This window comes from Apostichopus japonicus, chromosome 2 (genome assembly GCF_037975245.1).
Source record: "Apostichopus japonicus isolate 1M-3 chromosome 2, ASM3797524v1, whole genome shotgun sequence".
Classification (NCBI taxonomy): Eukaryota; Metazoa; Echinodermata; class Holothuroidea; order Aspidochirotida; family Stichopodidae; genus Apostichopus; species Apostichopus japonicus.
In genome coordinates, this window is record NC_092562.1 from 31,843,070 (window position 1) to 31,868,173 (window position 25,104).

The 25,104-nt window shown below is 38.5% G+C and overlaps 2 protein-coding genes across 8 annotated transcripts; both read left to right on the forward strand.

Annotated features, from left to right (window-relative positions):
• The first annotated feature begins 5,534 nt into the window (after positions 1–5,534).
• LOC139957026 (transmembrane protein 59-like) lies at positions 5,535–18,980 on the forward strand. 7 transcript variants are annotated; one of them, XM_071955254.1, is made up of 8 exons: positions 5,535–5,729; positions 6,663–6,774; positions 8,922–9,016; positions 11,026–11,233; positions 12,170–12,405; positions 16,464–17,359; positions 17,473–17,528; positions 17,672–18,980. In XM_071955254.1, exons 1-6 carry the CDS (start codon positions 5,562–5,564, stop codon positions 16,647–16,649), a joined length of 1,005 nt encoding a protein of 334 aa, XP_071811355.1. In that variant the 5' UTR covers positions 5,535–5,561; the 3' UTR covers positions 16,650–17,359; positions 17,473–17,528; positions 17,672–18,980. The 7 variants fall into 7 exon arrangements, with proteins under 7 accessions (XP_071811355.1, XP_071811352.1, XP_071811349.1 ...); XM_071955251.1 differs by having other exon boundaries at positions 16,464–17,301; XM_071955248.1 differs by having other exon boundaries at positions 17,473–18,980.
• A 1,847-nt stretch (positions 18,981–20,827) lies between these two features.
• Positions 20,828–23,801, forward strand: LOC139957102 (large ribosomal subunit protein mL64-like). Its single transcript, XM_071955255.1, has 3 exons — positions 20,828–21,122; positions 22,810–22,980; positions 23,401–23,801. The coding sequence occupies exons 1-3, from the start codon at positions 20,848–20,850 to the stop codon at positions 23,651–23,653; spliced, it is 699 nt and encodes a 232-aa protein (XP_071811356.1). The 5' UTR covers positions 20,828–20,847; the 3' UTR covers positions 23,654–23,801.
• Positions 23,802–25,104: the final 1,303 nt, after the last annotated feature.

Here is a 25,104-nt window from a genome sequence, read left to right on the forward strand (position 1 = left end):
CCGAAAAAATTCTCAGCATATTGCCCGAATTTTCACCAAAAAATTTGAAAAACACATTGCAAATTATTCTTCTTTCAGTAGGTGCTCGAAAAATTCTCAGCATATTGCTCGAATTTTCACCAAAAAAATTGAAAAACACATTGCAAATTATTATTCTTTCAGTAGATGCCCGAAAATTTCTCAGCATATTGCCCGAATTTTCACCCCAAAAAAAGATCGGGGGGCTGCAGCCCCCCAGCCCCCGCCTCCTACGCCTATGGTTATGGAGACAAGTGGATTGATGGGAGGACTGTTTCGTCACAGACAAGGGTAGCTACTGTAGAGGGGGTAAGTCATCTAAGGGTCGGCGGCTTTGGTACTTTCTGGGAACCAACCAAGCTACTGCTTTGGGATCCTTCATCTTAAATTAACTTACATTAAACGATCGGATAAGTTAAAAAAGTCAGGTAAATCGTACCTTGCATTAAAAGTTCAGGGTAGGTCCCATCCTCCCTGGCACCCCCCTCCCGCCACCTCTTCATAATACTCACTCCTAAATCCTAATAGCTTACCCGCATCACTCCAATGACACCTGTTTTACCGCAAAACGGATCGGAACTTCGCAAAAAGATATGAGCTTCAACGATCTAAATATCTATAGTTATCCCACCATACCATCCTTCACAAGGCCATCATCAGGTATCCTACCACACTATATAGTCTGTAGTAGGTCTATATGTGATCACACTAGACCTGGAAATAGTATATCTGTTCACACTAGACCTGTATGTTTAGTATCTCTACCCCTGTTTTGTGTATAAGTTACGTTAGCATGGTTCTTTCCGTGTTTTTGTTTATATTGGGGTGTTTTCACGCAATTTGATCGTACGATATTTAGCCGACATGCAACAATAATGTTATCAGAACAAATAACGAAGTAAGGAAAATCGCTAAGATGACATTTCCTGTTGCCATGCTCGCCTATGGCAGATATGAATTGATGTAATCTTTCTTTCTTCACAATATTAATCACATAATTAACAGCCTGTCGTTATTGCATCTTAACTTCCTGTCCTTTGCTTAAATTTTCAAAAGTGAAACTCTTCGACACGCCCCTCTGAGTTTTATAGTTTTACTTCCCTTTACTTCATGCATGTTCATATCATGTTTTATATATTGTGCACTTGAACTATTGAATGTTGTAGAAAAACAAATAAACGAATCGAAAGTAAGCTATATCTAAACTAGAAATTGTGTCTACGATACATCGCTTTGTCCATGAATATCTGTTTGTCATCGTGTGTATTAAGTATGTAATTAACACACTTTCAAATTAGTTTAATATAATGAAAGGACGGTACTGTTTATGGATATATGAATGTACTGAGCAATCGGCAGCTGTCTCAATATTTTGTTTTAATGTGCTATTTTGTTTATCTTGTGCATATTACTATAAGCACCACAGATACAAGAGCAAGAGGATATTTAGAGATATTAACCCTATAGTCGCAACGCCACTTCCGATATAAGATCGGACATGGTAAACTAGTTAATTCTCGTATAAAGTGAGACCCAAGTAATTTTCCAAACTGAATATTCTCTGGAATCGACAATTCTTCAAGGCATATGTAAAATAAGGTGACCATACTTGCCTGACTGGAATCAGGGACATTTATTTCGTGACTGATATGGGGGAGGGGTGTAAGGGAAGGGGTGTCCCCTTTGGAAAATTTTCAAGTGCCTAAGGTGCTTAGATGTAAAATGGTGATGCTCAGAAGCACTTTTTAAATCAATTTTATTTTCAAAAATGTAGCTTTTCTTAGATGAAATTTACTTACTTTACGAAAGAGTGCTAGGCTAGATCGATCTAGCATATTTTAACAGTGTTTCCACTTTACACTGGCTCACCTGAAATACTGTTTAGTTCCGTTCTGCGACTGCACACGTTACTAAATTTTGTTTTTACAATTATTTTACTATAATAATGTGGGATATTTTCGAAATTCCTGAACATTTTGACGAATCGGGGACATTTTCGGGGACACTTGTTCATCGGGGACAGCACACTGTAATCGCGGACTGTCCCCGAAAATCGGGGACGTCTGGTCACCTTAATGTAAAATTAAGTTCATTTCCCCCCTTCCCTACCCCTCGATCTCGCCGGGTAAAACCGGTGCACGAAGGTATAACTAATACTGGGTTAAAAGCCGTAAGATACACGGGTATGTTTCAGCCACTTGCACTGTTGACCTCTCGGCGGCCTGATTACAATGATTCCATACCCTTTGACTAGCTTGACCTGTACTCATAGCAATATATTACCTCCATGCAGTGGCGGAGTTAGGGGTATTGGTCATGGGGGGGGGGGGGGGAGAGAATGGTCTGTAGGGGCGCTTTCGACACTAAGCGGAGCGCCACCACAGGTCGGCGCGGAGCGCACAGATTTTTTTCAGTTAAGATACTCCCTAGATCGCCGGAAATTTGCTAATTTGCAGATAAACGAAGAATAGATAGGTGTCATCGCCATTTTGTCAGAAAATTACACCATGAAAATGTGACAAATGTCAATAGGTATTTGAGAGCGCAATAAAAAAGTCAATAATCACGAATAAGTAAAAAGTGGTAAAAAGTTGAAAAGGGCGCCAGCAGTCCATTTGAGTCCGTCGGGGGGGGGGGGGGGATCCGGCCCCTCTGAATGTATGGACGCTCCGCCACTGCCTCCATGGTTGAACTATATCATCGAATTAGAACAATACATACAAAGACATAGATACCCGTAGTAGTAACTGAAAAATTGACGGACATACGGACAGAGAGAACGATAAATGTAATGCTGCTACGGAGTTGTCTTTTACTGTGAGTCTGTGATTCATCTCCCAGCATAAAGGAGGAAGTGAATGATAAAAGAATGAAATATCAATTAGGCCCAAGGTACACGCTTAAGCGCGATGATGGTGGTGGGGAAGGTAGGTGGGGAGGTTGGAAATTTATTCGCGCAATTTATTCGCCATCTTCTACATTCGTTGCCACTGATCTTCAGTCCGGGATTTGCCAGGAAAGCCAAACACGCCGTACGTGTGAACCTGATCAGAGCCTGCTAGATTTCAGCGGAAACGATTACTTGCGCAAACTATACTAAGTACGATATGACAGTCCATTTTCGTAAGAAAATTGAACACTGCAGGACCAGGGAACTGCTACTCTGCATTGTAGCCACCTATATGGAGTTAGTAGTTACACTGTAAAACGCACTACACTGCTATCAGGCGCAAGAGAATTTCAGTTCTGTGCTACCAGGCCGTATCATTCCCATTGTACGTATACACTGTGTCAGCTAACCACGTAACTGGTTCGTACGACGAAAGACCTTCAACATACTTCTAAATGATAAACTACGAGAAATACACGTACACGTAGATTTTACAGTTCACGTCTAAATACCCACATTGCATACAGTACTCGTGTGCATATATAATTCACTAACTGTGCGGTATGCACGCCCAGAATTAATTTCCTTGTGTGTATAGCTTTGTAATAGGGGCTTCCCGTGCAATAATAATAATACTTCAATAACCGCTGTAAGACTATTTCTCTGTTGTGCAGAGTATTCCGTCTGTAGATTCAATGAGGCACAAACAGCTGCCAGGTTTCAGCAAAGGGAAAGTCATGCAAAGATATATCATTATGAGTCAAGTTTGAACCTTCTTAAATTGAAGTAACTTACCTTAAATACAAATGTAAGAATATTAAATATCGTGGATCCCCGGAGCTCATCGATCGGAGGTATGAAATCATACAACGCTATGTAAATAAGATGCAGTTGAGAGGTTGAATAAATTGAATTAGCCTTTGGGGGATACATGTACGGTGCGTGTAGCGTGCCATAAATCCTGAAATCGACATATATCGAACTAAATTTACATATGTAAGTTTCTCGTGCTTTGATTGGATAAAATCGACGCCTAGTGTGCCATAAGTCCTGACATCGACATATGTCAAATTAAATTGACATGTGTATCGTGCTCTTATTGGACGATCAATGTCACATCATGTTTTATAGTGATTGGACGAAATCGACATATGTGAAAGAAATCGATATAGGCTATGTAATTGGTTTCTCGTGCTCTTATTAGACGTTATGAATTTAGGGTCAATTAAGTTTATTCTATGCGGTTTATACTAACCTTATCCATTTCAAATTTAGACGAAGATACCCGCAGTTCCAATCGAAATATAATTATACAAATGTACGTAATGATTTACTTCATTTAAATATTTAATATTACGATTTCGAGCAATTGTTGGATCAGCAGTTATCTAGATAACCATGGAAATATTATTACAAAACCAGCAAGTTCGCGTAACATAACAAAATATACTGCCGAAAATCACAAACATTCTTCACTGGAACTAGCTAGCATTGAAAGCAACAGCTGAGCTGTAACTTATTCTTGAAATCGTTGATACTGAGTATTTAACTTATGAGGTAATGGCGATGTGTGAAATATAGAAGGTAGCAGTTGGGAGGAGGGGGGGAGGGGCTCAATAATGTCGGCTTTCTCCCTCCCTCCCTCCCTCCCTCCCTCCCTCCCTCCCTCCCTCCCTCCCCTCCCTCCCTCCCTCCCTCCCTCCCTCCCTCCCTCCCTCCCTCCCTCCCTCCCTCCCTCCCTCCCTCCCTCCCTCCCTCCCTCCCTCCCTCCCTCCCTCCCTCCCTCCCTCCCTCCCTCCCTCCCTCCCTCCCTCCCTCCCTCCCTCCCTCCCTCCCTCCCTCCCTCCCTCCCTCCCTCCCTCCCTCCCTCCCTCCCTCCCTCCCTCCCTCCCTCCCTCCCTCCCTCCCTCCCTCCCTCCCTCCCTCCCTCCCTCCCTCCCTCCCTCCCTCCCTCCCTCCCTCCCTCCCTCCCTCCCTCCCTCCCTCCCTCCCTCCCTCCCTCCCTCCCTCCCTATAAACCAACAAAATGTGACAAATGTCAATAGGTAGATGAGAGCGCACTAAAAAAGTCAATAATCGCGAATAAGTAAAAAGTGGTAAAAGGCTGAAAAGGGCGCCAGCAGTCCATTTGAGTCCGTCGGGGGGGGGGGGGGCATCCGCCCTGACTATATGGACGCTCCGCCACTGGTCAGGTCATGTATAGGCACTCAATAAACTGTCAAATAAGTCAATTGCTTCTGTTACACAGGTGTATAAATGGGGACCTTTGAAGTAACAAGTTGTATATATACCTGAGTTGGCCTAGTTATAAATGCACCGTGTGGTATATGTGCCCATGGGGGTCACATATATGGCGCACCGTGGTTCGCCGTAAGCGACCGTTTGAAAAATAATTGTGTACACTTGAATGTGAGGGCACGTGTGACCAGTTACCATGCAGTCACCCGGGGTTTGATTATAAAGCGTCGCTGAACATTCATTCTTCACCGAGGTTACATAAGTACCCACAATTTTAACGTATTTGACCCTCTCGTCTCTCCTCAGACGTCGATGCCTTGTAAGTATACACAATACCGTACACACGAGAAACGACTGATTTCCACTCTACAGTCTAATATGGTCTCAGCGGATTACGTCATCACAACAAAGCAAAATGGCCCTTACGATGGCTGGAACTACGTTCTTTTCGCTTTTAATTGTTGTTCTATGTTCAGTTAATGCAGAACAAACCACAACAAGTCCATTCGAAGGAATTTTAGAAGATGCAGCATCTTGTAAAGGAGACTGTGCTGGAACATACCCTCTTCATACTTACCCAGAAGTAGGTATTTCGTTGCTGAATATTACAGTAGGAAGTCCTAATGTTTTATCAATCAATCTTGTATAACGTTGGCAGTCTAATATGTTGTGTGTAAACTTTGTATAGCAGTGGTATACATTGGTGAGTGTGGTACGATCATTACTGTATGTCACACTAACCGCTACTGTATGTCTACTTATCAGATTTCGGACTAGGAAGATTTAATACAAAGCATTGCTCATGGTAACATGTCAGTCACCAACCCAACTGAGAAAGGACACATACAATTTCATAGAGAAAATCTGTCAATTTTAATATATTGAGAGATGTCAAATGTACTGTAAATGTAAACAAATTTGAAACTTTAATGATAACACAGATTGGATATAGTTATAACATTACACAAACCTTCATGTTGATAATGGCTATTCTCAGTTATAGGGAAGGGTTTGTGATATAAATATTAAATGTACTATCAGTATGTGTATAGTGGACACTCTATCAATGTGCCACGGTGTCCTGTAAACACCTTTTGATGACCGCTGAACTTATTGTGTAGTCATAAAGTGTTCACATTTTGTGTAGCACTTTGGAGGTTTATGGAGCAGGCAGTGACAAGATTATAGAAGTCTAGGGGATGTGTGGTCTATGATGGTTCATGTGCAACTGCTGCATTTTGGAGTGAATTTATCATTATGCTTGTTGTTACTGAGACTTGGTACTGTACTATAAATCCCAACAATAGATGGTCAGTACTATATTGTGTAATATATCTACTGTAACAGGTAACTAGAACGGTTAGTTCCTCACCAAACTACAAGTTTGCCATCAAAATCTGATACCACGACAAACTAAACACAGTGGTACCACGTGTAAACGGCACCATATTATGCTCAACGTGCTGGATGAAACTTGCAGATAACACAGTCTACCCTTTCTTGTCTTTTTCAACAGCCAGCCGATCTGAAAGCTTGTAGCAGAGGATGTCGTCTCTTCTCAATGATGGACTTTGTGGAAACTTCCTTTAATGAAGATTTCAACAACACTATAACAGAGTGTCGCAATGGTAGGCCTGCTGCATTACAATGCTACCACTGTATGCTTAACTTAAGATCAGTGGATAAAGTTGAAACTTCATGGCAGTTTGGCCAAATTAAAATGATTCATATGATGGTTGTTCAGTTCACATTAATGTGATGCCCCATACTGTTATTTGTCATAAATAAAAACTGTTACCATATTATGACAGCCAACATCATCTTTGTTTCTCAGGTTAGCTGTATTTACATTACAAATTATACATTGAGTGAAGGGTCTGAACTCTGAACCTCCCTCTATCCTACTTTATGGCTGGATCTTAATTCCTGTTAGCAATAACATACTTAAAACCGAGCGTGGGATGAACCCCATGCTCGTGGTCTAATGTATGCAGGTCCATGAGTACATATGTTCATCTCACTTAATACAGTACTTTGGAAGGGAGTGGTTGTTATGTTGTAAATAGAGACAGACCATGCTTTAATTAAGATTTTTCATGTGCTCAGATTCTGTGACAGGCCATTCTTTGGGGAGAAAAGCACCTTACTGTGATAAGGTGTTGTGCTGCTACAAACCAGTGCCCCCAAAAAAAGATTGCAACAGAGTCAGTACAGCTGGTATCAGCTTATGTTTATAATGGAATGCAGAATGGCAGAATGTTTTAGCTCACACACATTACTTGTGTGAGGTTGTGGAGTTCCTGTTGTTGTCAAAGTTTTCAACTTTTTTCAGTGACTTTTGCTTCCTGCTCTTTCCATTTGAGATTTTGTGAGCTTCTTTGGGGGAATTAAACTTCTTCTTTCTGCTCATGACTGATCATTAAGTGATAAAACTATAGGTTTTGGTAATTTTTATTATTTCCGCGAACAAATTGTTTATAAGATTTGTACATGACACAATCGTTTATTTCTGTATCAATTGGGTGTATGTATTGCCAGCCTTATGTTGAGCTCAATTAAAGTGATATGGTTAGTGTACCCCCCTTTCCTTATAATGTGGTATGTGCCGTATTCATGATACATCACTACTTTGTTCCAACTAACAGTCAACTGATATTGTTTCCAAAGTTGCGGTTACTACTTCTATTAAGGGGTTCCGTATTAAAATCCCCTCCCCTTTAAGTTATAACTGAGCGCTGTAACTTAAATCAACTGAAGCATGTCTGATTTCACACAACCAAGTCAATGGGATGTTAGGGTGTGATTTCCGTCGCAAACTGAACTCAATGGAGAAGGCCCATTGACAGTACTGTGTAAAAGTAAAACAACCGTTGAATCAACATTCTTGCAAAGAAGGAATCAAGAACGATCTTAACAAGAGTTATGTTGAGGTTAGATAATAGATACTTTGTTTATTTATATACATGTTGGCTGAAGAAAGTGAAAAGATCACTGAATAAAGCAACCACATTGTGAATAACAAATCAAACAAAAGATCCCCATAGTGCCAAGATTTGTGGGTTACTCTAGTGTAACTTAGTATGGAGGTAGGATGGAGATGTTACGCTTTGGCCTGACCTAAATTAGATGTAGGCTTAATGCTGTATGTGCTCAAAAGTCTGTTGTTTCAGGTATTGTCCGGAGGGCCGCTGGTTAGTTTGGTGTTCTAGTTTGATGAATGACCCGTTAAATGGCTATTACAGAATTGAGTAAAAGAAAACTTAATAGATCGCAGTGGACGAGTAACACGTAATCCAGTGCTCAAACTGGAACCTACTGGGGCTAACTTTTTGGCTAATTTAAAATAAAATAAAACTGACTTAGAATCTAATGTAAAGTTGTGACTTGCTCTTTCATCATTTATCTATTTGTCCTGGTGTTACCTGTCTATGCCGTCTTCTACAGGTACTTATATTTCCTTTTATGTATGATTGTATGATAAACAGATACTGTTTCTCAATGTTTGTTTCTGTTTACTTGTCAATCATAAAAGAACAAATACTTTAAGAGTACTGTGTTGTGAGGTGCCCAGTAGAGTGTTCCATTTTGTTTGCTAGATTTCCCAATTGTTGACACAATTCCATTCAATTTCAAATGTCTTCCCAAGACCTTATAGTAATAAATGATGAGGAATTGTTACAATGAGCTTCAGAGATATAGATTGATTACTTGTGGGCCCTCTCCCATGTACACCATAAAGTTTACCCTGTTTTCACTTGATAACACTTTTCAACAGCTTGTGGTGAGGCCCATGCAGACCCAAACCAGTTACTGGCGTGTGAACTTGGCTGTAGTTATCAACTTCCATATGCTGTGGCTCTTCACAAACAGGTAAACCATTTGCTTCAGATGGTGAGAAGTAGTTTACATAAGATATGAATTTACCCCTAAGTGCTGTGAGTTTCAAGTAGGTCCTCAAACTCAAAGGTTGTATTTTATGGAACGCCAAAACGGACATTATTCAATATGCTGAGTGAAAAGATCCGCACATAATGACTTGCAATGGTTTTTCTCATTATGTGACTGTGACACACAATTTACTACTGTAGAAGGAGTAAAAGCTGCATAAAAAAATACTGAATAACGTCCATTTGGCATTCCATAGTATTTAGGCGTAGATTTGTTATCAGCATCTACTGTTATAATTATTGAGGTTCAGGATAGGGTACCTGAAAACACAAATGACAAGGCAAATTACATATGCAAATTATATAGGTAATTACATAGGCAAATAATAACATATGTAAATTGCACCAGGAATGATAGATTTAGACACAAACATGAAAGGTTACCAATTAAATTATTAATATGGAACCAAATTTCCTAGATTGGATGGAACAGAATTTCATTTTATTTCTAATTATGTGTTTAAGTACTGTAGCTATGGTTGGTCAGTATGGTGCAGAGTTAATATTATAATATATTTTAAATGCACTATAAAGGAAAAAAATTAAATGAAACAACTTGGTAGGGCTTGTGCAGATAAAAGATGTTTTTAGTTTATACAAGGTTTATATTACAACATGGTTGAAATACAGCTGTTGCCACTCTGTAAGAAGCAGAATGTTAACTCAAAATCCCAGCTATGTACAGTATTACACTCCAATGATGGAAAGTTCCTTGGCCTGAACTTTGGACAAAACTCTGTACAGCATGCAGACATTGTAGTACTGAATATCTTGTAATACAGAAGACAGTACAGTTCTATTTAAGCTACTGTGAAGGTTCTTGTGACTGGACCATTGTAAGGACTGAATTCACTGTGAACTTACAATGATGTTCAGTGGGGCATGTCAGAGTGTATTGTACTAACAATGTACACAGACTGTCCTATTCACAAAGCTATAATTGGTAATAATTGTGTGCAGGTGGCGTGAAAGGATAATAAAGTACGTAGATTTGTACAGCTTACAGTGTGTTGAGTTTGGTTGTGGCTGTGTTACTGAAATATCACTGAAATATTATACAGACGGCAGCTGTCAAATTATACACTTACTGTGCATTACAGTAGTGTACAGTGTACATACATTACTGTAATATATGTAAATATTAATAACTATGGTAACTACAATAACTGATGTTAAGTGCAGTAAATATATGGATTACCACAGTGCACTGTACATTACTTTCATGTCCACACATTACTACTATCAACATGCACTATACATGTACATGATAGATCATTACAACATTTCTACAGACATACATACATTCCTACAATATAATTACAGCGTAGATGCATTCCTACAATTTACCTACAATATTACTATATACTACTTGTAGTTACAATTCTAAGCTTTAAACTATTCTAAACAAAGGTAACCCAACTGTTATCTAGTACATACAAGAGTTACTTATAGTGAACAAGGCATGGAGAATAGAGTTTGTAATTCAGTTTGAATTCAGTTTGTAATCTTAACAAAGATAAATTCTTAACAAATTGTTAACATAAAAATATATAAAATAACACTGTTAGCAAACTGCTTATCCACTAGAGAACCTGTGTAAGAGAATGTGTAAAAGTAAGTCAGGCCAACTTACTTTTACACAAATTGTAAACATGATAACTTCAAAGTGCAGCTTGGATGAACTTCATACTTGATATTTGCAACAACCCCATTGTTTATGTTAAAGGTAAAGGTCAAAAGAGGTTAAAGACTGAATACCTATTATACATTGTCCTTTCAAAGTCAGTATGGATTTCATACATTATAGGTAGGTCCACATCGGTGCAAGACATTTACTGTCAGCAATGGTCAAATCATTATCCTCTTGCCTGTATTTTATATTAAATGATTTCATATAAATATCTATTTTTTCATTCTTGTTCTTATGGCCAGTGGGCAGAGGAAGAAAGCAGTGTTCACCTCTTGATACCTTTGTTGAGTGTACAGAGTCTCTGGCAAGGCCTGTTGGACACCTACAGAGGTATGAGCTTATCCTACTGGACATTCTATATGGAAGATGAGAACGGCCAAGTCTATTTATTTGAATCACAACCAGAGATTGATGTGTTTACTCTCCACCCAGAGGGTAATAAAGTGTCAGGTAAGTTATGAGGAACTTGTTTGAGGAGTAAAACTTATCTATTGATTACAGGATCCTCAGCTATTGGCAATAATTGGTATGGACTATGTGAGCATCCATAGTTAGTCAGGCATTATTATGTAATGAGCAATTAAGGTAGTCATACATTAGTATGTGAATCTGTAAGTGCATGAGTATTGTTGAAAATATTCTTGTAACCCAGTACATTTAGTGCATGCTGTTCCAGTATTGTCCATACCCTTAATTTGGTGCATTTCCTCGTATATCAACCGACAAGTCTAACCACTGGTGAAATCATTTGTACACATTAATCCACCATTTCCATACCACCATTCTACAGGTTAGGATGCTCTCAGTGTTAAGTTGTATGGTAAACACACTTTATGTTCATGAAATGTCAACTGTACATTATCATGAAATAATTTATGAAGTAAGACTGATATATGTTATGTTTCAAGATGGACAACATTTTAATTTGCTTTCTCATACATTACCGTACCATAAATATTTCTAAGAATAGTGGTTCGTATAACATGTGCAACATGTAGGCTATACAGTAGCCTATAATTGTGTAGGCCTACCATTGAAATTGTGCAGTCTTACTGCAAACATGATAATTTAATGGAAAGATGATGAGAAAACACAAATCATTCATATTTCTATTACAATTCAGTCACATTAAGAATGCAGTAGTAAGAAACAACATTGAATGAGCAGGAATGACAAGATTGAAATGAAGAGGGACTTTACACAGATATGGGTTAGAGTTAGGCTATAGTTTTATTATATGTATGTGTAATCGGTAGCAGCTTATAGTGGGAATTGAAATATCAGTTATCGGCAGAAGCCGACAATGACAATATCAGTGCAACACTAATCTATATCAGTTACAGTCATTGAGTGCCTATTGTTTTTTTGTTTTCTTCTGCACTCTAGCTCGTAACTGGATTGACTCTGACACCAATTTACGAGTATACAATCCACAGACATCTACAGATGTTAATGGCCAGAACATCTACGATGACTCTTCAACCTGGCTGGAGTGTATTTCCCGTAAATCAGGACTTCCAAGATGGCTGCTGAGTATGACTCTCTTCCTCTCTGTCCTGGCTCTCATCTGGCTCTGCTTTGTTACTTTTGTCACAGCTCCTGAGCAGCGGATATCACCACCTGTAAGTCAACCTGCTCATTCAGGCCACTATGTCATGTTGAGATGTAGGCCACTATGTCATGTTGAGATGTAGGTCACTATATCATGTTGATATCTAGCTGACTAGCATACATATGTTAGCTACTCTAGCAGACTAGCATAGATATGCTAGCTACTCTAGCTGACTAGCATAGATATGTTAGCTACTCTAGCAGACTAGCATAGATATGCTAGCTACTCTAGCTGACTAGCATAGATATGTTAGCTACTCTAGCAGACTAGCATAGATATGCTAGCTACTCTAGCTGACTAGCATAGATATGTTAGCTACTCTAGCTGACTAGCATAGATATGTTAGCTACTCTAGCTGACTAGCATAGATATGTTAGCTACTCTAGCAGACTAGCATAGATATGCTAGCTACTCTAGCTGACTAGCATAGATATGCTAGCTACTCTAGCTGACTAGCATAGATATGTTAGCTACTCTAGCAGACTAGCATAGATATGCTAGCTACTCTAGCTGACTAGCATAGATATGTTAGCTACTCTAGCTGACTAGCATAGATATGTTAGCTACTCTAGCTGACTAGCATAGATATGTTAGCTACTCTAGCTGATTAGCATATATATGTTAGCTACTCTAGCTGACTAGCATAGATATGTTAGCTACTCTAGCAGACTAGCATAGATATGTTAGCTACTCTAGCAGACTAGCATCGATATGTTAGCTACTCTAGCAGACTAGCATAGATATGTTAGTTACTCTAGCAGACCAGCATATATATGTTAGCTACTCTAGCTGACTAGCATAGATATGTTAAATACTCTAGCAGACTAGCATAGATATGTTAGCTACTCTAGCAGACTAGCATAGATATGTTAGCTACTCTAGCAGACTAGCATATATATGTTAGCTACTCTAGCAGACTAGCATAGATATGTTAGCTACTCTAGCTGACTAGCATAGATATGTTAGCTACTCTAGCTGACTAGCATAGATATGTTAAATACTCTAGCAGACTAGCATAGATATGTTAGCTACTCTAGCAGACTAGCATAGATATGTTAGCTACTTTAGCAGACTAGCATATATATGTTAGCTACTCTAGCTGACTAGCATAGATATGTTAGCTACTCTAGCTGACTAGCATAGATATGTTAGCTACTCTAGCAGACTAGCATAGATATGTTAGCTACTCTAGCAGACTAGCATCGATATGTTAGCTACTCTAGCAGACTAGCATAGATATGTTAGTTACTCTAGCAGACCAGCATATATATGTTAGCTACTCTAGCTGACTAGCATAGATATGTTAAATACTCTAGCAGACTAGCATAGATATGTTAGCTACTCTAGCAGACTAGCATAGATATGTTAGCTACTCTAGCAGACTAGCATATATATGTTAGCTACTCTAGCAGACTAGCATAGATATGTTAGCTACTCTAGCTGACTAGCATAGATATGTTAGCTACTCTAGCTGACTAGCATAGATATGTTAAATACTCTAGCAGACTAGCATAGATATGTTAGCTACTCTAGCAGACTAGCATAGATATGTTAGCTACTTTAGCAGACTAGCATATATATGTTAGCTACTCTAGCTGACTAGCATAGATATGTTAGCTACTCTAGCTGACTAGCATAGATATGTTAGTTACTCTAGCAGATTAGCATAGATATGTTAGCTACTCTAGCTGACTAGCATAGATATGTTAGCTACTCTAGCAGACTAGCATATATATGTTAGCTACTCTAGCAGACTAGCATCGATATGCTAGTTACTCTAGCATGCTAGCATAGATATGTTAGTTACTCTAGCAGACCAGCATATATATGTTAGCTACTCTAGCTGACCAACATAGATATGTTAGCTACTCTAACAGACTAGCATCGATATGTTACCTACTCTAGCTGACCAGCATAGATATGTTAGCTAATCTAGCAGACTAGCATCGATATGTTAGTTACTCTAGCATGCTAGCATAGATATGTTAGTTACTCTAGCATACATATGTTAGCTACTCTAGCAGATTAGCATATATATATGTTTGCAGAATAGCATAGATATGTTAGTTACTCTAGCAGATTAGCATACATATGTTAGCTACTCTAGCTGACTAGCATAGATATGTTAAATACTCTAGCAGACTAGCATAGATATGTTAGCTACTCTAGCAGACTAGCATATATATGTTAGCTACTCTAGCAGACTAGCATAGATATGTTAAATACTCTAGCAGACTAGCATAGATATGTTAGCTACTCTAGCAGACTAGCATAGATATGTTAGCTACTCTAGCTGACTAGCATCGATATGTTAGCTACTCTAGCTGACCAGCATAGATATGTTAAATACTCTAGCAGACTAGCATAGATATGTTAGCTACTCTAGCAGACTAGCATATATATGTTAGCTACTCTAGCAGACTAGCATAGATATGTTAGCTACTCTAGCAGACTAGCATATATATGTTAGCTACTCTAGCAGACTAGCATAGATATGTTAAATACTCTAGCAGACTAGCATAGATATGTTAGCTACTCTAGCAGACTAGCATAGATATGTTAGCTACTCTAGCTGACTAGCATAGATATGTTAGCTACTCTAGCTGACTAGCATAGATATGTTAGCTACTCTAGCTGACCAGCATAGATATGTTAGCTACTCTAGCTGACTAGCATAGATATGTTAGCTACTCTAGCAGACTAGCATAGATATGTTAGCTACTCTAGCTGACTAGCATCGATATGTTAGCTACTCTAGCTGACTAGCATAGATATGTTAAATACTCTAGCACACTAGCATCGATATGCTAGTTACTCTAGCATGCTAGCATAGATATGTTAGTTACTCTAGCAGACCAGCATATATATGTTAGCTACTCTAGCTGACCAACATAGATATTTTAGCTACTCTAGCAGACTAGCATCGATATGTTAGCTACTCTAGCTGACCAGCATAGATATGTTAGCTACTCTAGCAGACTAGCATACATATGTTAGTTACTCTAGCAGACTAGCATAGGTATGTTAGTTACTCTAGCATGCTAGCATAGATATGTTAGTTACTCTAGCATACATATGTTAGCTACTCTAGCAGATTAGCATCTATATATGTTTGCAGAATAGCATAGATATGTTAGTTACTCTAGCAGACTAGCATAGATGTGTTAGCAGAATAGCATACATATGTAAGCTACTCTAGCAGACTAGCATACATATGTTAGCTATTTACCAGACCAGCATAGATATGTTAGCTACTCTAGCAGACTAGCATACATATGTTAGTTACTCTAGCAGACTAGCATACATATGTTAGTTACTCTAGCAGACTAGCATAGGTATGTTAGTTACTCTAGCATGCTAGCATAGATATGTTAGTTACTCTAGCATATATATGTTAGCTACTCTAGCAGATTAGCATCTATATATGTTTGCAGAATAGCTTAGATATGTTAGTTACTCTAGCAGACTAGCATAGATGTGTTAGCAGAATAGCATACATATGTTAGCTACTCTAGCAGACTAGCATACATATGTTAGCTATTTACCAGACCAGCATAGATATGTTAGCTACTCTAGCAGACTAGCATACATATGTTAGTTACTCTAGCAGACTAGCATAGGTATGTTAGTTACTCTAGCAGACTAGCATACATATGTTAGTTACTCTAGCAGACTAGCATAGATGTGTTAGCAGAATAGCATACATATGTTAGCTACTCTAGCAGACTAGCATACATATGTTAGCTATTTACCAGACCAGCATAGATATGTTAGCTACTCTAGCAGACTAGCATACATATGTTAGTTACTCTAGCAGACTAGCATAGGTATGTTAGTTACTCTAGCAGACTAGCATAGATATTTTAGCTTTTCTAGCATAGATATGTTAGCTCATTGATTGTTCCTATCTGTGTAACATCCAGTGTTAATTGATATACAAGGGTTAATAGCTACTTGCTATGCTGTGATCAAACAATCAATCACTTGATTTCAGAATAGATCAATATGTTTTTACTCAGTTGATTCTTTTAATCTGGTATTTGTGAATCTCAAATCTTCCTCTTACAGAAGCTGAGTATATATGGAGATCTGGAATACTTGAAGAAAGGAAAGGTCTCTCCGTATCCTGTTTACATCCAGAATATGGCTGCCAAGAAGCATTCTCATCCTCCCAGAGATAATGATGATGATGATGATGATGATGAGCCTCTGCCTCTCAAGGTGGATGTAGCTGCCCATCAATCAATAATATAAATAATAAAGGCTTCAAAAGTAGATCTTTCTCATTTGAAAGATCAATAGCTAAAGACTTAACGATTATTTTCTGTCCAAAAGTTTACTTTGTTTGAAGCAAAGAAATTGGTAAACTTTGGTCTTTTCTTTGATTTTTGTTACTTCTAACGATTGAACTGTCATGAAGATTGGTGAGTTCTTTCTTTCAATCTTTCAGTAGGTTTGATTTAAAATTTATCATTGTCTGTAGAATTCTACTTTTTTTGTTTTGGATATGGGTAAATATTTTCATCTTTTTCGTCTGAATTAGAACCTGCAAGCTCTTATTCATTGTTTACACAATTATTGTTCACACTTAATTGCCTTCCTCATTACATGTCACTAGCATCTAAAAATTAAGACTTTGTTCTCATTTTCTAAATAATTTGGTTCAGTTAATATCATATTGTAGTCCCTATGTCATTAGTGTGATAACTATTGTAATGCATGGCTGATCTTTGCTGACTGAGGACACTGTGACAGGATTGGTTATATTTCAACAGCACTGATAATGCTAAGTTAAGGACTCTATGACATTACAGGTAAAGTTATGTTTTGGGGCATTGTTACAACTGCATGTTTCTTAAAGTTTTGCTATATTTAGGTGTTTCTTGCTACTTATCAATGATTTCTGGTCTGATTACTACTCAAGTGATGATCAGGTCTGATGCCTGTACTCAAGTGATGATCAGGTCTGATCACTACTTAAGTGATGATAAGGTCTGATCACTACTTAAGTGATGATAAGGTCTGATCACTACTCAACTGGTGATCAGGTATGATCCTGTACTCAAGGGATGATCAGGTCTGATCACTACTCAAGTGATGATCAGGTCTGATCACTACTCAAGTGATGATCAGGTCTGATCACTACTTAAGTGATGATAAGGTCTGATCACTACTCAACTGGTGATCAGGTATGATCCTGTACTCAAGGGATGATCAGGTCTGATCACTACTCAAGTGATAAGCAGGTCTGATGCCTGTACTCAAGTGATAATCAGGTCTGATGCCTGTACTCAAGTGATGATCAGGTCTGATGCCTGTAATCATATGATCTCACTTCAGGATTGATCTCTGTAATTACATTTCCAGTTCCTTACAACAACCTTTGACTTTCATTGCATCAGTATGAATATAACATTAACACAAATTTCTAGGTCAGGCAATTCCATAATAAGTAATTAATAAAGGATAGAAGAACGAGCAATCAACTATTATGTGTTATTACTTTCCTCTTGGTAAAGAATACCGTGAAGGTTGACGTGAAGGTTGCAGCTTAAAATGAAAACATTATTTGCCAGTGTGATCAGTATTATTAATGTTCATTATGATGACCAAAATGTGACAAGAGCAAGAAGGATGAGAAAGCAAGATTCAATTGATTGTTGTGTTTAGGAATTGTTTAGTTTAATGTACTGGTAATAGCATAGAAATTTGATATTTGGAATAATAATCCTATATGTGAGGGCTTAATATTGGTATTGTTGACCCATTAAAAGCTTCCAGTGAAGTCATTTCCAATTTAAATCTCCTATTTTCAGTTTATCTCACTTTTCTACAGACTGATTTTTCTACTTTTATGTAAACAGTTTGACATTTGGTCTGGTCTGCATCACCATGGAGATGAATCTGTTAGTGTGACAGCCAGTGTGTTCCTTGACATCTGATGTAGACACACATAAAAACAGTCTCTCACTCCTTTGTTTAATCAATTTTCAGGCTATTTGTCTTAAACTTTTATGATCTTTATATTTTGTTTGTTTGGGTTTTTTTCTCTCTTTCGGAAAATCTTCTTTTTCCAAATTCTGTCAAAGCTACAATGACAGCAAACCTTTCAGTGAGAAAAACCAGAATAGAACAAAAGGTTCACAACTCCACATGTAAGACAGACACCTTAATGGTTCAACTGTCTTCTTCTTTGATCTTTACCATGTTTGGCAACTCCTGCAATACATCCACTGTGTTACCTAGTAATTGCAAAGTGACCATTTATTGCAGTGTATGTAGCAGAGAACACTGCTTGTAGCAGCAGACGACACTGCTTGTAGCAGACGACACTGCTTGAAGCAGACGACAGTTTTCTGTGGTGCATGTACCATAGGTCTCTTGTAACTAACAAGCTTTATGTAACACTGTGCAACCTGAATAAAGTGTTGACCAGTTGGAGGATGCACAATGGTTAAAGTTGACTAAGAAATATTGAAACTACAAGAAGACTGCCTTCCCTGGTCAGGTTTTAAGTTTATTCAGTTCTGGTTAAACTCTTTTTATTATATTGTTCTTTCTAAATAAATTATGTAACGACTGATATATTACCATTTACTTTCTACTTCTTTAGTTCTGCATTGATCATGTGTGTTAGTATTCTATGCACTATATCGCATTCAAGTACATGATGCAATTGGAAATCTTCCATAGAATGGGGTTTGGATGCCAGGATGGATTGGGGTATCTTCCAAAGAAGGGGGTCGGGGTGCCAGGATGTAATAGGGTATCTTCCATAGAAGGGGGTTGGGGTGCAAGGATGCAATAGGGTATCTTCCATAGAAGGGGGTTGCGGTGCCATGATGTAATGGGGTATCTTCCATAGAAGGGGGTTGGGGTGCCGTGATGTAATAGGGTATCTTCCATAGAAGGGGGTTGGGATGCCATGATGGAAAAGAGTATCTTCCATAGAAGAGGGTTGGGGTGCCATGATGGAAAAGAGTATCTTCCATAGAAGAGGGTTGGGGTGCCATGATGTAATGGGGTATCTTCCATAGAAGGGGGTTGGGGTGCCATGATGTAATAGGGTATCTTCCATAGAAGGGTATGGGGTGCCAGGATGGAATGGGGTATCTTCCAAAGAAGGGGGTTGTGGTGCCAGGATGGAATAGGGTATCTTCCATAGAAGGGGGTTGCGGTGCCATGATGTAATGGGGTATCTTCCATAGAAGGGGGTTGGGGTGCCATGATGTAATAGGGTATCTTCCATAGAAGGAGGTTGGGGTGCCAGGATGGAATAGGGTATCTTCCATAGAAGAGGGTTGGGTGCCATGATGTAACAGGGTATCTTTCATAGAAGGGTATGGGGTGCCAGGATGGAATAGGGTATCTTCCATACAAGGGGTTGGGTGCCAGGATGCAATCTGGTATCTTCCATAGAAGGGGGTTGGGGTGCCAGGGTGGAACAAAGGCGTGGCTGGCGAACAGAATGATGAACCACATGAACATTTCCAAAACACAACACGTTTACTCCATTAAACTTTTGTAAGTTTTCGTCCTTTAGTCAAAGCTTGGAGAGCTACTGTAGTAATGCATCATAAATGTACACCGACACAAGCATGAAGGGTGGGTTTGCTCAACCACCGATGGTGGTAAAATGGAAAAGCAGGTGAAATATTCTATAATATAAGTATATAGAAGCTGCTACATCTTCACAAAGATAACGTGACATATAGATCCACCAGACCCCTAAAACCGTTACATTTGCAGCTCTGTTTACATCCATATATCCCGAATTTCACTGCGCTACGCGGGAGGTTATTTAAAGGTCATCATTTTTATTCAGTACTCACAGTATGCTTGAAAGTTAAAATACTGGATACCGGTGTTCAAACACTATCCTGGAATTTGCTTCCAAACCCTCAAGCAGTTTCCTTCTATGACATAATTGTTTAACACAGCTTAGTGTCTGAGAATAATGTGAAGAGTAGGAGCCTCCAAATATGTGTTAAAATTGGTTTAGCAATCTTAAGTGTGGGCAACGCTAATGACCATTAAAGGTGTGTTATTATACCGCTATCCATGTGTTCAAATTCTCATTCGCAGTGACACATAAATCCAACATGGTCACTATCCGAGGCAAACATAATGAAAAAAAAAACCTTCCTATACTGTACACCATAAGTTCAAAAGTGAAAATAATGTAATGTGCAGTTTTGAAAACAAATCGGGATTAAACCAAAACTAGATTGCAATTAGCCCGTCTACTCGTCTTATCACATGAGCGCGAATAATACTCTGCAAGTCTCCCACACCTCCCCTCCCCTCAACAAAATCTGAAGTAATGATGCCTACGTGAATCTTTTGGTATAATGGCGCTATCATATCATTTCTTTGGAAAAACGTAGATACAGACACATCGATCGTATCTTGCGATAGCTAGCTGGTAGCTAGCTACAAGCCGATAACAAAGATGGCGGCCCCCTGTGGAAGAACCGTTCTAACAACAGCTTACAGAATATTCACTATTTCTCCAACATGTATACGTGATAGTGCCGTAAAAGTCTCCCCACTTTCTTCGTGCAGACTCTTTGGTAGTATTCGAAAGAAAACCGATGAGTTGAAGGAAGGATATGCACCCAGGGATCAACATTTAGAGGGCAAAAGTCCAGAAGAAGTCATCAAAGACCTTCTCGCCCAAGATGCTGGAAGACCGAGGAAAAAAACTAGATCAGATTATTGTAAAGAGTAAGCATATTCAGTAATATTTACATTATCGAAGCAATGGTTCAATCATTATGTCGGCGGAGTCTTAAAATCGAAAGTCAACCTACTATTCATGTTTTCTTAGCAACATGCGTCAGCGACGAAGTCTTGTTAATTATCGCATGTCTTCTGTTGCCTACAGGTACAGTATAAGACTAGCTTAACACTAGGCTAAGTTACAGTAGGCTATTGTCTAGCCATACTTACATACTACACATCAGATTTTATCACTCAGCAGAAAATGCTGTTACAAATTGAAAGAAGAATAGCCCACATAGGCTATAAGTATGGGACATGTGCCAAGTCTACTGTATGGTGTTGTTTTGTTATTAAAACTTGGTGCTGTCCATCCACGATCATCACAAGGATAGGGTTCATATGAACTTCGGCTAGCCTCCTTACCATTGGAATACCAAACATAACAAATATTTTCTTATCCAACATTTTTGTGGTATGTCATAGTCCAAGAAAAAAAATTGAGTACTGGTAATATTTCTAGACCTGTTTCGGTCTTTAGATTTTCAACATTTTACTAAATCTAAGGAGTGTTCAGGACTTGAATGCGTAATGATGATAGGTGCCTTAATAGTGTTAATTCATTTTCCCATAAATGCTAATAAATCAACCAAACATGGTCTCTGAACTTGAAAGGTTCAACAGAGCCCCCATGGGTGACTTTCAACACAATTAGCTTGTGACAAATTTGTAATAGGCCTATTCTATAACCTCTTGTCCTCCATTACCTCAAGTCATAGTGCAGTCTTATGTTTTGAGGAGCTGACCTGATGGTACAAGTGTCATAGGCTAAGTAGTTCAGCCACTTTCACTGATGAGCCTCAGGTCTCAAAAAGTTGCTTTTGAGTTGACTGGAAGACTATTACACTGCTTCAGGCCCTCAACACCTAATGTACAATAGGTGTCTAACCAGATTACAAGCTTGCCAAGAAGTACAAACATGTAGTTCATTCATGCATAGTCACATATAATGGCAACCTAGATCATTGAGTAATTTAGCAGTCCCTGAGTAATATTCAGATCATCTTTAAGTATATACCTTGAATTTTCCCATCTTTGGAATTAGATTTTAGACAAATTACTACTCTCTTTGAAAATTTCTAGAAACATGAGCATTTACCCATGATTTTTGAAAGCATACTGTACAACAACCAGAATTGAGATGGCCTTAACATTTCTCACTGTAAACACTACCTCCCCTCTCCAACCCCCCCCCCCCCCCCATTTCATTATGAGCGGTCAACCAGCAAGACAACGTCCCTGAATTTCCGAAGTTACAAAAAGGGTTACCTTATTTAAACACCATCTACACTAAAAGTTTCCAAACCAGACAATAACATATTCTCATTTTTGAATTTTCCTTCTGACGTTGTACGATTAGAGTATTTGGTCAGTATGTTGAGAAAGTGAAAATGAATCATAACTCTGAAAACTTTGTAAATCCAGTATCTCAAGAAAGGAAAGTTGCATGAATCTAGTACACGGATACCAAATATTGTGTAGATGAAATATATTGCTTTTAATAGTAAGCATGATACCTCAAGAAATGAATTTTCAAGTATCAGGCATGCAAAGTATTTAAAAAATGATGTCATTAAAACCTCAATACATTTATTTATTTTTTCATTTTTTGCTTTATTTTTGAAATTCCTAGATATGCCCTGCATGGTAAAGCATCTGGTGTGGATCCCTCTATTATGTGGCCAACCAAAGGAGAACTTAGACAGCTTGTTGAAGATGAGAATTATTACTGCAGAAGTCTAGAATCTATGCAAGCTGATCTTTTACTGGAAAGAAAGCGTAAAGAGCTGGAAGAATTGAAAAAGTATGTATTCAACTCACTCCACCTGCTTTTTTGTATACCATTTCTTTTTTTTTTTAAATAGTAATGTTTTAAATTGTTCATTTGTAGCATGATGTATGACAAGTGACAAATCAGGCAAGCAGACTGCATGATATGAATTATTAATTTGGCTACTGGTGTTGATAATAGAATTATAACAGGAATCTAAAGATGCTATAAAAACAATTATCTTAAAGCTTCTACTGATCACTACTGTACTTGATACCTTGCTTGAAAATGAACTCTTTGTAAAAACTTTAATCAAAATAATATGAATTACAATTAAGTATACCACCTGATGAAGCAAATCATGTGAGTAAGTAAAGTTTGAACTATTGGATGAATTTGTAGATCTCACCTCAAGTGCAAATTTTATTGGACGAATTTCTCGTTACTCTGCAGACAAAAACATATTGAGAAATGCTTGGCGCAGTTACCCAAGTTAGAAGAGGAGCATCGCAAGAAAGAAGAAGCAAGACTACTGAAAGAGGAAGAATCCCGCAAAAAGAAAGCCGTGTTGCTGGAAGCTGCAAGGGAAAAACTGGGTTATGCAATTGATCCTAGAAGTCAAAGGTTTAAAGAAATGGTGGAAGAAATGGAGAAGGAAGAGAAAAAACAGAAAAAAGCTTTAAAGAGGAAAGGCATCGGGACATAACAAAGGTGTTTATGATAATCGCATATCACTTGTATTGATATACAATGTACAGAACTATTAAGGTAATCAGCTGATGTCAGTCTCATGTAATTGGAATCATAGCCATGCAGGTCTGCAGGAACTTGTTGTAACATAGCATGAGTCTCATGTAAATGGAATCATATCTATGCAGGCCTACAGGAACTTCTTGTTACATAGTGTGAGTCTCAGGTAAATGGAATCATACTGTAGCTATGCAGGTCTACAGGAACTTCTTGTTACATAGTGTGAGTCTCAGGTAAATGGAATCATACTGTAGCTATGCAGGTCTGCAGGAACCTATTGTAACATAGCAATATGGTAGGTATCGCATCACAGATATATATATATATATATATATATATATACCTAATACATCTTTACATTTGTATAACAATTTGTCCATATTGTATACATTTTGTGATGTGATACTGGATAAATTATTTCTTGTAATTGAGTAAACCAATCTAACATTCTTGTAATCTTCATCCTCCAAAGAACGAAGGTAAGACTTCCTGGAGATGGATGTTCTGTCTGCTCAGTCTGCTGTCATCAATGAAACAGGTCAATAAATCTCTGCTTATTTCTCTATGATTCTTTTTAACTCTGTCTACATTTTTACTCAACTAAGACAGGCTGTTTCTTAACATCACTTCTCCTATGTTAAGTTGTTAATGTTGCATGGCATACAGTGTCTGTCACACTATTGAATGGGCATCTGGTGGGTAATGTTGCCCAGGAGAGCGAAGAGTGCACCAGTGGCAGGATAACATCTGATTGGATGACGAAACACTGCAGCATAAAAGCATAAAAGGAAACTGTGCAAACCCAGGCCTGCATCAGCTCTACCAACCCGATAAGGGATCAAGGAAATATATACCATAGAGATGGATGGATCTAAAAAGCTGTGTAAAGTTTAAAGATTTCCCCTTCAAGGGCTGTACTGTGGTAATTTGTGAGAATCAAAACAATTTGTAATAACTGATTCAATTTATTATAAAGGTTGCACTTACTATAACTGCCCTCTATTGTGTTGTTTCTATGACCTATGACCAGTGGCGGAGCTAGGGGTATTGGTCAAGTAGGGCGAGAATGGTCTGTAGGGGCGCTTTCGACACTAAGCGGAGCGCCACCACAGGTTGGCGCTGAGCGTACAGAAATTTTTTGAGAAAGATACTTCCTAGATCGCAGGAAATGACCCTTTCCTGGCCTTGCTAATTTGCAGATAAACGAAGAATAAATAGGTGTCATCGCCAACAAAATGTGACAAGTGTCAATAGGTAGATGAGAGCGCAATAAAGAAGTAAATAATCGCGAATAAGTAAAAAGTGGTAAAAAACTGAAAAGGGCGCCAGCAGTCCATTTGAGTCCGTCAGGGGGGGGGGGTATCCGCCCCCCTGACTGTATGGACGCTCCGCCACTGCCTGTGACCC

Coding starts and splice junctions, on each gene's coding strand:
- LOC139957102 (XM_071955255.1), top strand. CDS start 20,848: ATGGCGGCCCCCTGTGGAAGAACCGTTCTAACAACAGCTTACAGAATA. Junction 21,123..22,809: donor AGATCAGATTATTGTAAAGA/GTAAGCATATTC, acceptor TGAAATTCCTAG/ATATGCCCTGCATGGTAAAG. Junction 22,981..23,400: donor GAGCTGGAAGAATTGAAAAA/GTATGTATTCAA, acceptor GTTACTCTGCAG/ACAAAAACATATTGAGAAAT.
- LOC139957026 (XM_071955248.1), top strand. CDS start 5,562: ATGGCCCTTACGATGGCTGGAACTACGTTCTTTTCGCTTTTAATTGTT. Junction 5,730..6,662: donor CTCTTCATACTTACCCAGAA/GTAGGTATTTCG, acceptor CTTTTTCAACAG/CCAGCCGATCTGAAAGCTTG. Junction 9,017..11,025: donor CTGTGGCTCTTCACAAACAG/GTAAACCATTTG, acceptor TCTTATGGCCAG/TGGGCAGAGGAAGAAAGCAG.